The 12,145-nt window shown below is 37.8% G+C and overlaps 1 protein-coding gene across 1 annotated transcript in view; it reads right to left on the bottom strand.

Annotated features, from left to right (window-relative positions):
* The window catches only part of CREBBP (CREB binding protein), a 180,040-nt gene extending 168,352 nt beyond the window's left edge, over positions 1-11,688 (bottom strand). The window contains exon 1 of the mRNA XM_069106584.1: positions 11,435-11,688. Within this exon, the coding sequence (XP_068962685.1) occupies positions 11,435-11,516 (82 nt within the window). The 5' untranslated portion in view covers positions 11,517-11,688. The remainder of the gene's footprint in view (positions 1-11,434) is intronic.
* Positions 11,689-12,145: the final 457 nt, after the last annotated feature.

The raw sequence follows: 12,145 nt of genomic DNA, 5'->3' as shown, positions 1-12,145 counted from the left end.
TGTAGCGCACCTTCACTACAGTAGCAATCTCAATAGGGCTTATTTTCGGGGGAGGGCTTATTTTCGAGGAATCTTACACAGTAAGGGGAGGGCTTATTTTCGGGATAGGTCTTATCATTGGGGACACACGGTAGGTAAAAAAGACCCAGAAGAAACTGGCTACAGCAATCTAGCATTCAAAAAACCCAACGATACCAACTCTGAGATTAAGGACTCTCTATCTGACAAAAATTAATAAGAAAATAGGAAAGTATTTTGGAAGAAATTAGCTTTAGCCCAACATCTTGAACCAAATACCAGTTTAAGCTACAAATGGATATAAAACCTAAATATAAAAGGATAATCACTAAAAATCAAATTAATAGAAAGGAAAAAGGCACTTTACACAACTATGGCTAAAGAGAATTCTTAACATGAGAGAGATCATAAAACTTATAACACACAAAAGGAGGAATCCATGGCTAAACAATACCGCACATTAAAAGACCTTTGATTTTTAATGGACTAAAAGTTCAATATTTATTTCAAAGAAATAAACATGACAATCAAAAATCATAATAAGTTCTTCTTGCACTACTATTCTTTTAGACACCTTTACATCTCTCAGATTCTTTGCCTTCTGACCTCTTCTTTCATTTATACAGTGGCCACCCCTCTAGTTTAACCACCTTATCCCCTGGTAAGGTAAATTATACCAATAGTCTCTATTTCCAAACCATAGTTCTGAACATGTCACTCCTCTAATCAATAAGTTTTATTTAGTGCCTTCCCACTGTCTTTAGTAACCATACTGAATGCCAAACTTATTTTGCATTACTCTCATTGACACACACTTCCATTTACCTGATTTGGTCCTCTTGATGTTTCTTACAAACAATAATCCATTTCCTACCTCTATGCAGGCTTTTCCTTGTGTCTAGAATGCATTGCCTCTTCATTTCAGTTTCTTAGAATTCCTACTTTCTTTCAAAGCTTAACTCAAATGCCATCAAATGAGATCTTCCTGGATTTCCCCAACTTTTATTACCCCTCCCATACTCCACCAAAATTATCTTGAATTTATTTTAGACATGTATTTACCTACAGTGTACAATGCTTTCTTCCCACAGAGAATGTAAGCTCCTTGAGGGCAGAGCCTGTTTCCTTTTTTGTCTTTTATCCTCAGAATCTAGCACAGTGTCAGGCACACAGTAATTGCTAATGAATTTTTAATGACTGAACAATCAAAGAAGATTAACAGTCTCAGCATTCAGATCTGGATATTGTGTTAAATTGTGGGAGTGGCATTTAAGGACAGAGAGCATATGGACTACATCCAGAGAACAATCAGAATTCTGGAGAATGGGACAGAAGGGCTTAAAATCATGTTACAGAAGCTTATACTTGGGTATTTGGTCTGAAGAAAAGAGAACTACTTTGGGGAAAACATTTTCCCCTACTTCAAAGTACTTGAAAAGTTGTAATGTAAAAGTGGGATCAGATTTGTTTCTTTTTTGCCCCAGATGACAAAACTAGATATACTGGTTAAGAGGCTTTAAGACTTTGTTTTGACTTTCGTTTTAAGACTTTGTATTGATACAAAAAACACTTTCTAACAGTTAGATATGTCCAAATATGAAAACAGCTTCCTCTGAAGGTAGGGAGATACCCTCTCAAACTTCTCATAGCATCACAGAATTTTATATTTAGAGCTACAAGAAACCTTAAAGATTATCTAATCCAATACCTTCATTTTACAAATGAGGAATCTATAGACCAAAGAGCTGAAGTATCTTGCCTAGGATCCCAGAGAAAATGCATAATGTTGATAGTAAAAGCCTAGTCTTCTGACATGATAAAGGTCTTCTAACTCCAAATTCAATATTCCTTCTACATAGTCAAACACAACCCCAAAGCAGCCACATCTAATAATATCTAAGTCCCTCTGTATGATGTTAGAGAAGGAAGCAATGTAACTTTTGCCTTAATCTTGGAGCTCAAAAATAATTTTACTTTTTTCAAATTTAGAGTTAACAATAATTATATGTGGGATTATATATGCAGCTACTCATTGTTTCTGTCCATTGGAGATAAAACTAAAAGGCTAATTTAAATTGCTGCATAAGTGATTTAGGAATTTTCTACTACTGACAATCTTTAACACTAGATTAGGTTATTAAAGGAAATTGTCATATTTCCTTCTCCTGGAAAACTCAAGATATCAGGAGTTGCTTCAATGCTGAGAGAAAAAATGGCAAGCTGATATAAGAAGAGCATTTTAGTCTCAAGGTACAAAAACTAAGGAAAAGACTCAGATGTTGAAAAGATAGAATGGAACTAAAAATGTTAAAAACACCTTGCTCCACTAAATACACCATTACTCCATACTTATTCTTTCTTTTGAGAATTCCATGTACTTAGAGAGCTCCCTTCCCTTTCTGTCACTCCTCACAGTCAATTCAAGGCCAAGTTTTGCAGATTCTACTTCTATAACCTCTTCAACTATGCCCTCCTTTGTACTCTCACAAGAATTACTCTAGCTAAGGCATTTAAAAGCCCTTATCTCAACTATTGCCAACAGCCTCCTAAATTGGTCTCCCTCCTTTGTCTCTCCCTTCTCTAATCCATCCTCCACAAAACTGACAAAAATGATCTTCCTAAAGCCAACGTCTATAACACTACACAGCTCAAAAATCTTTTAACGGCTCCCCAAATGACTATAGGATAAATCAAAGTACTCATCCTGGCATTCAAGACCCTCAACAATGTCTTCAACCCACTTTCCAAGTTTATTTCATATTATTTCCATTTTGGTTCCAACTAAGCCAAACTACTAATTGTTCCTCAACCTTGGCAAACCATTTTCTATGCACATCTCTTCCTACCCCAAGAGTGGGAAGCAGTTCTCCCTTTTTGCCTTTCAGAATCATTATCATTCTCCAAGGCTCAACAGGTGTCATCTCTTCCATAAAACCTTCTATGCTCCTCTTCCATATTACTACCCACTGTTAACTGGGTAGTGTATGTACAAATGTTATTACTCTCCAGAACACTGTGACAAAAGAATGACAAATACAAAGAAGCTGGAGAAACTCGAGGTCTGAATAATTGATGCAGAGCTAACAGAACAATTTATACTACAACTACAATAAGAATTCAAAACTCACCAATGCAGTATCTAAATTGACTGCAGAGGACTGATGGTGAACCTTGCCTCTTGGCACAAAGAATGCAGCATGCATTTGCAAATTTGTCCAACACATTTATTTTATGTCCTTAACTATATTCATTTGTTACAAATGAAAGTTTTATAGTGCTAGAGACATATGGAAAGAGAGAGGCAGAGACAGACAGACAGAAAAGAATACCAACATTTAAAAAAGAAAATTTTTTGTAAAGTTTCTAAAATGTAGGCTGGGGGCTGCTAGGTGGCGCAGTGAATAGAGCACCAGCCCTGGAGTCAGGAGGACCAGAGTTCAATTCTGGCCTCAGACACTTAACACAAAAACTAGCTGTGTGACCTTGAACAAGTCACTTAACCCCAATTGCCCTCCAAAAAAATTTTAAAAATACATAAAAAAAAAAAAAAAAAAGCAAAATGTAGGCTTTCCTGATGCAACAGGAAGAACATGGTAGACCTAAGGCTTGGAACTCAGAAGACTCAGTTGCTTAACTAGTTCCACCACTATTAACTAGCTTAGTGATCCTGGGCAAATCTCATCTTCAGGTGTCAGCTTATTATTTGTAAAATAAAGGAACTAGATTAAATCTCTAAATTCCTTCTCAACTCAGAAACTACATGACTTCATACACTATTCATGTCATACTAAGGGGTTCAATAGGGACTTCAAAATGCTGTCATAGAAATTTAAATTAGCTGATGATGAGCCACTCTTAATGTTTAAAAAACTCTTAATGTTTAAACTTTCAGGAAGTCTCCCAGAATGCATCACTAGGTAGAATTAAACTCTGGGCTACTGATACAGTAGAATGAAGCTCTGATTTAAGACATGACACCATAATTTTTCAAACATAACTATTTCCAACTTAACAGGATAGTTGTAATTTGGTCAAACTATTTTAACTACTTATTTTTAAAAACATATCACCAAAAAAGATTACCATTACCATTGACAAGTCTACACAAAAATACATGCACACTATATGTAGAGTACTTGAAAAAAAGTATAATTAACTACTGAATACATTTTTATTATGTTTAAGAAATAAACAAACAAATCAAAATAATTTATGTACAAGAAGTATGTTCCAAACACACTGTACCTTATATATTTAAGTCCTTCAGGCCTCTATTTAGTCTATGAAATTAAAAACTGTCTTTTTAGAAGGTAAACTAACAATATTCTAGGTAAATACTAATTTTAAATTTTAAAAGAAGCTTATTTGGTAATTTGTGAAAAAAAAAAAAGACAACATCAGAATTCCTGTGAAAATCAAACAATCCAAACAACTGGAGTAAGGCTATCAGAAAATGGCCCATGGGGTGGATAGGTGGCACAGTGAATACAGCACCAGCCCTGGAGTCAGGACACGAGTTCAAATCCGGCCTCAGATACTTAACACAAAAACTAGCTGTGTGACCTTGTGCAAGTCACTTAACCCCAACTGCCCTCCAAAAAGCAAAAAAAAAAAAAAAAGGCCCACGACCCTGAAACCATCCCTGTGATACATATGAAAAGTAAATATTAAAACACACAAAGATTCTTAAACTTAGACAAGTCCTCCATAGTTATTACTTCCACAGCTTATGGTAGTTACATTGTTGACATCTGCAAGTGCTGTATTGTTTTGGGTTTACATATACTGACTCCAAACTTCTTATGACAGCAAAAGCCCATCTTTTTCTTTAAAAAAAAGCAATTGGGGTTAAGTAACTTGCCCAAGATTACATGGCCCATCTTTTCAATTTAAACAATTTACTAATATTGCTTTATGGCATCAACCTAAAATACCAGGTAAGCCAGACAACTAAAGATAAGCTTCACAAAGAGGGAAATGGCCAGGCACAATGATGTCTGTGAGCAAGCTGTAGCATATAACTTGGAACTCCAAAGAACAGGATTAAAGGATATAATCACAGAATTCCATTAAAGATGGGAATGGGATAGTCCTTTAGGAAGGATAAAACAAAGAATGAGGGAGACAGGTAGAAGACCACAGTTCTCCACCTATACCTTCTTGTTGCAAGTTGGGTAGATCACCTGCAGCAAACTTTTGGGAAAATAATGAGTCATACATGTAAGGATGTCCAGGAATGGATGGTTAGCAATCACTGAAATCAATTAGGGTCACAAATCTATTTGAGTGTAGTAATATCTGTATACCTCACTTTAAGAAAAATCAATATATGTAAGTTTCTTGAGATCACAGTTTTTCTTCATACTTTACCAGTGTTTGACAATTGTTTGTTGAATATGAAAAATTAGATTCACAAAATATTTACAACAGGTCTTCTAGGATAAGGTACCTTGGAATCTTTAAGTGAGAAATAGTCAACACAAACAACTCATAATTGAGCAGGAAACACTTTGCAATACCTCTGATGTGCCATTCCAGCCTCCATTTAAAGACTTCTAGTGATGGGGAAAGGTGCTCCTTTTCAAGTATTCCCTTATACTAAACCTCAATCTACCTCTACAAAATTTCTACTGCTTGCTTCTAATTCTGACCCAGGGCCAAATAAAACAAATCTAAATCCTTCAATGTGACACTCCTTCAAATATTTGAAGAACTATATACTTTTAATCATATTGAGACTGCTTTCCAGAAAAACCCTCAGGTCCCCCCTTTTTTAAAATCTGATGAACTTTTTTTTCATCCTTGTTTCCTCCATCCTGTCCTACCTGGATGACCCATCAGCACCTCAAATTCAATTATGCCCAAAAACCCTGATTATCTTTGCCACTCTACCTGCCCATCCCTCCAACTTACATTTTCTCTGTAGCCCCACACACTTATGTTTTCCCATGTTTTTAACTCTGGGATTATTCTTAATTGTTTTCTCTCTTCTAACATCTAATTAATTACCAAATCCTATTGATTCCACCTCAGGAATTTCTCCGTCTTCATTTCCTTTCTATTCTCACTGTCACCTCACCTTACTATTTCTCATTTCATTACCACCATCCTAGACAGCTGAAATAACCTAATAGGTATTCTCATCATCAATCTCCCCTCCAAATTTCATATTGCTATCACACTAATCTTTCTTTTATAGACAGTTATAATCATGTCACTCCCTAATCAAAAATCTTCTATGAGGTGTCTCAGCCATGTTTAAACCAAGGTAAAGGCCATCACTATCAAGAAGTTCATCAATGGCAATACTGTGAAAGCCATGGTTGTTAGGAACATCTATGAAGTCAGCATCTTCCATTCCAATGTGCTTCCCCAGCCATATGTTAATCTAGATCCATGTATAATCTACAACAATGCAGAGGATGGACATAATCCTGTGAAACAAGTAAAGATTAGACCCCTCCACCCCTTTCCAAACTTGTTTGTGTTACTCCCAGATCTATTCTAAAACTGGAGCTGTTAGCCCCATCACTCTGAACACTTCAGAAAAAAATAACCACTCTACCTACAAAATCAAAATCTTCTATGGTTCCCTACTATTCACTACATAAAGAGTTCCAACTTCATTACCTGGCATTCAAGGACTTCCTTAAAATCCTACGCTATCTTTCCAAGTTTGATTCACATTATTACTGTCCACCTATATTACATAGTCCAGGGATTCTTAATGTGGGGTAAATGTAAATCTTTTGAGTTTTTTTCCCTTTAATATATTTTGTTAACTATTTCCTATTGACTTCCTTTGTAATCCTATGTATTTTATTTTACAAATTTAAAAGTATTGAGAAGTATAGGCTTCACCAGACTACAAAAGAGGAACTTTTACACAAAAAGGTTAAGAACCTCTGATCTAGTCAAATACGCTCCCTCTCTAATCCTCAAAATTGCCATGCACCCTCAAATCTCCATGTCTTTCCCTTCACACCATTTTCCTCCCTTTTTGGAAACACCCTCCTTCCACCTGTCAAATTAGTATATAAAAATTCTATTTACACACAACTTTACAGAAACAAATCTATGATAAAAAAAAGTCAAATACTCCTGTGTAGCACTTTGGGAATTAGGAGAAAAACTATTTAAAAGTCTACTATCACATCAACCCTTTTTTTTTTATACCTCTTCTCCCAAAACCTACTTTTTTTTTTTTGGAAGGGGGAAAGTAGGGCAATTGGGGTTAAGTGACTTGCCCAAGCTCCAAAACATACTTTTGAAAAGACATTAAATATGCTGCTTTCACAATAGTATGTTATAAGCTGGTCTAAATACATTTCATACTCCTTTAACAGTAGGCCAAAGTTTATGGACAATGAAAATGTAAAGCCTGACAAAATATACTACAAAACTGGAAGGGATCTTAAAGGCCATCTTGTCCAACCATTTCATTTAACACATGAGGAAACTAAGGTGAAATTAAACAGCTTGCCCAAAGTCCCACGGGTAGTAAATATGTAAGGACCAGGATACAAATCCAGGTCCTCTGATACCAAATTCACCACCCTTTATATTGTACCATGTTGCTTCCTTAAAGCTCTAAGTAGTTCTTCAACATGTAATTTGGATGCTTCAAGTATTTCCTGCAGCTCCCCCTCCTTTTGTCACTTCAAGATTAATTAGAACTCCTACCTTCAAAACTTGGTTCCAGTCCTACTCCCTCCAGCAAGCCTTCATTACCAACTCCCTGATTATGGAGGTAGAGCAGGGATAACAGGTGGATGACCAGAGTACTCAACTCCCTCTTCTATCCCCAACCCAAAATAACCCTCCTAGATCAATGCCTATAAGATAGTACTTTGTTTTACAACTTTCTAATGCATTTATGTAATACTGTGTATCTTTTACCCCTTCCTAGACTGCAAGCTCTATAAAAGCAAGGGCAGTTGGATTTAAACTTTTTAAAAATTACCTCCTACCTAGAAAAAAATACCTGCATACTGTAAATACCTGTTTGTTTGTTTTTTTAACAAATGACCATTTTTCATTTGCTCCTCACCATATATTGTCTCCTAGTGTTACCTTTATCTATCTCCCCCAAACTACACTTATAAACAAAGTGAGCTGTTTGTGGGAAGAGTATCTTAAGCTTCTTTGTATCTATAGAACCTGGAGCAATGCTTTACATGTAGTAGGCCTTTAATAAATGCTAGTTAATGCTAGCATTTACTCAAATGTTAGATTTGAGTCTACATTAAGAGGGGTATTAAAACTAAAGTGACAGTGGAGGAGGCCAAGATCATCCTCCTATATTCAGTCACTGTAAAAGTTCTCCAGACTAGTTTGTTTCCTTCTACTCTCAGAATCATAAAATGTCAGAGCAGGAATCAACCTTCAGGATCTCATAGGCCTCAGAGGTGAAGTGATATGTCCACTCTCACATAACTAGTAAATATAAGAAGCAGAGCCAGGACTCAAAATTCAGGTCTTTTGACTCCAAGCTTAAAGATCTTTCCAGTCCTCTCATTCCCCATATTTTCAGATTCTTTACAGACTCAATTTACTCAATATTCCCACTATTTACCCAAATCCAAATGTTCAAATCTCTGAAACTACACATAAAGCTCATTAAACACTAACTCCAAGTTAGTCCCAATTTCTCCCTGGGACTCCTACATAACCCTTCTCCAATATAAGCATAGCAAGTGGTTTTCTCTAATTCCATACTCTGGAGGTCTTACTTCACTCCCATATCTCAGGAAACATATTCATCCTTTTGCTGGTATATTTCATGTATTAAATAGTAGTTTATCTGTTTAATATATATCCCTAATATCTTCATCCATATCATTATGACCTGTCTCAAATTATTGGCTACTAAACAGCAAGGCTGTTTAAGTTGCTTTGTAATAATACCTTACAAAGGACCCCATACAAATAATATTAATGATGTTGATTAAGGTTTAAACTAGGGATTAGAATGAAGTTTGTCTGTAGAATTAAATTTGGGCTATCTGTATTACCTATTAACAAATATAATTATTAAGAGTTTTGAATTTTCTTTTTTCATCCTCAGAAACCAGAAAATCTCCCTCATTTGTTTCAAGAGAAGGGCATAAAAAGAAAAATCGACAAAAGTGAAAATCTTTTTTTAAGGAACTTTGCTGGGATTAGCAGTATGTAGCTAGAAATAACTGGGTGTTTATATTTGGAAGATCCTTTATGGCAATAGTATAACCAGTTTATGTCCATTTATACAATTAAAGCTTAAAACAAACTAAAGCACTACCAAAGCAAAAATATGCTATCAACACTCTCTGCATTAAGGTTACTCAGTTTGAGGACCCAAATTTCTGAAGTTGATATTCTTTGCTTTCCACTTAAAGACTTCATATTCACATGCCAAAATTAAAAGGAAAAGGGGAAAAGATTCTATCTTAAGAATGTTCATAGAACAATTTCAGTCACCTATGCTGTGCTTTGCTGAAAAGAAATGATTAAATTACAGTTTTCATATTTCTTAGGAAAAAACATACAAAAGAAATAAAAGATTTAGTATAAAAATAAACTCCAAGTCAATCAACTAAAAATTTTTATTAGCTGATTACTAGCGCCATTTCTCCCACTGGTTTATGTTTTTCCTTTTAACTGTTCAAGAACCTGTGCAAAAGAGCATTTGTCATTTTTCAACACTGGTAACAGTAAATAACATGCTATTAAAAAAACTGGTTGGGAGATGGGGCACTATTTAAAAACAAAGGCAAGCTAAAGTTTCTGTTGCAAAGTATGCAGTTGTTTTTTCTGTTGTGATAAGTTACATTAGATACAAGTGTTTTCACAAACTTTCATTTCAGAGTGTACATCTATAGGCATAGGCATTGCAGCAGCAATATAAGTCAATTTAGACTCACTCATTATAAAGTGATTTTCAGATGTTATCACTGAGATGAAAAGGTTTCATTTGAGAAAGAATGTCCTTAAACTTGTAACTATAAGACAAATTTTTACGGCACAAAGACAGATTTTCAAAAAGAGGAAATATGAAGAGTTCTCAAAGCTGTAATAGGGAATAAGGTAATGAGTACATTTTTTAAAAAAACACAAAAATTAGTGACATGAAAAAGTCTAAAGATGTTATTATATAAAGAAGCCTTCAAAGAAGTTGTCCTAATGAATAAGCATGGTTGAACAAAAACGGATATTTAACAAAAAGTCACAATGAATTTTTCTATCAAATTCTAAGAATTTTAAGTTTTAAAATAAAAGCAGACAACCACTTTGTTTTTAAAATAACCTAAATTAAGTTCAGTCAAAGGTGGAGTTTAATTTTTAATGGGACACTCGGCTTGCATACATTTATTTAAAACTATCCCTAATTGTTAGAAATAGAAAATTAAATACATAGTAACTTTTATGATATATTATTATTAATGTTTCAGGTTTAGGAGAGTGACATTTTAAGTGGATAGTTTCCAAAGTAACTTAATATTATCCCTGGAAACAAGCTTGAATTTTTAAAGATTAAGTTATCATTATAGACTGCATCACATAAGTTTTTGGATTTCATTACTTAAAAATGTATTATTATCAGTTAAAAACTACGATTGAGATTGATATTGTTGCTGTCTTGCAGATTCAGAAAAAATTTCTAGTCACCAGTCTTTCAGGCTGGATATTTCTTTCCCTTACCAAAATGCAGTCCTGCCACACACGTTTCAACACACTCCGCAGCAGATACACTCATCTGTTATCACCACACAAAATAAACACACTGCACCTTACTTTTTTTTTCCTCTTTGGAAAAGTCATTTAGCTTCGAAACCCGTGTAAGGCTGTACCCTAGCAAATTAATCTCAATCGGAGTACCTTTTTCACTGCCTTCCATTCGCTTAACTTCCTTCCTTCAAACTTGGAAGAATTTTCTTAGGTGATCAAGGTTAGGGTGGAACGAGGGTGAGTGAAGGTTTAGTGGGGAGATGGGAACAATTTTACGTGGAATGCCTTTGCAATGCCTACCCAGATAAGAAGGTTCACTCCTCTTCGAAACCCCACCACCTCGGCCATCGCTAACATCCCATTCATCTAGATAAGATCCCAAAGCCTTTTCCAGGGAGAAGCCCCCTCCCCCGTTCATTGGTGATCTGAAATGGCTACTCACCTTTGGCGTGGAAAGTGACAGGTAATTCAAAACAGGGTCCACGGACACTAAGCCTAACCCTCACTGCAGGCTGGGCCTTCTCTCAGTTCCCTGAAACCTACATTACATCTCGACCCTCTAAGACTCCCAGGACACTTGGCTTCGATCAGATTCACTTCTCACCCTCTTCCCCTCCGGCACTCCAACCCTTTACATTTTCAACCATCTTCCTCCTCCCCAGATTACAACCAAATCCCCTCCTCCCCCCAAAAAGGCCCCCGTCCTCACCTGTATTGTCACTGGCTGAGAACCCAGGCGAGTTGAGTTTGGCTCGTTTGTTGGGCGGTGCGTCCAGCAAGTTCTCAGCCATTTTAGCCGGCTCTCGAAAACAGCCCCGCGGGTGGGGGTAGGAGCTGCGAAGGGTCCGGGGCAATCAGGAGACAATCCGGAGCGGGGGGGGGGGGGGGAGTGCGGGGGCGGGGGCGGGGGGGGGGGGGGGGGGGGGGGGGGGGGGGGGTTGGGGAGGGTTCGGAGAGCAGCCCCGGCCGGACAGGCACCGAGAGGGAGCGGGAGGTGGGGGGTGGTGTCCGAGTATGTGAGTGAGTGTGAGATGGGGGGGTCGGAAGAGGGGAGGGAGGCCAGTGAGCTGGGGGGCCGGTGGAGAAATCACAGCCACAGCAACAGCGCCCCGCAGCGCTCACCGCCCGCCCCCGGCCGCGGCCGCTGCCGCCGCTGCTGCTGCTACCGGCCGCGGCTCCCTCATCCCCTCCCCGCCGCGGTAGCGGCGGCGGCCCGGGACTCCCCCCCGCCCTCCCGAGCGCGACACTCCAAGGAGGGGGGGGCCGAGGCGGCCCAGCTGCCCCCCCGGGGCCCAGCTGGCAGCGACGGTGCCCGGCTGGGGCGGCTCAGTCAGTCCCGGGGAACATGGTGCCTCCCGCCCGCCTGCCTCCTCCTCCTCCTCCTCCTCCTCCTCTTCGTCTTCGTCCTCCTCCCTCCCCC

Source organism: Petaurus breviceps, unplaced genomic scaffold (assembly GCF_028583685.1).
Source record: "Petaurus breviceps papuanus isolate PSGF00001 unplaced genomic scaffold, PetGlider_PUasm1.0 138, whole genome shotgun sequence".
NCBI classification, from domain to species: Eukaryota; Metazoa; Chordata; class Mammalia; order Diprotodontia; family Petauridae; genus Petaurus; species Petaurus breviceps.
The sequence above is the reverse complement of the archived record's forward strand: the minus strand, read 5'-3'. Positions and strand labels throughout refer to the sequence as shown.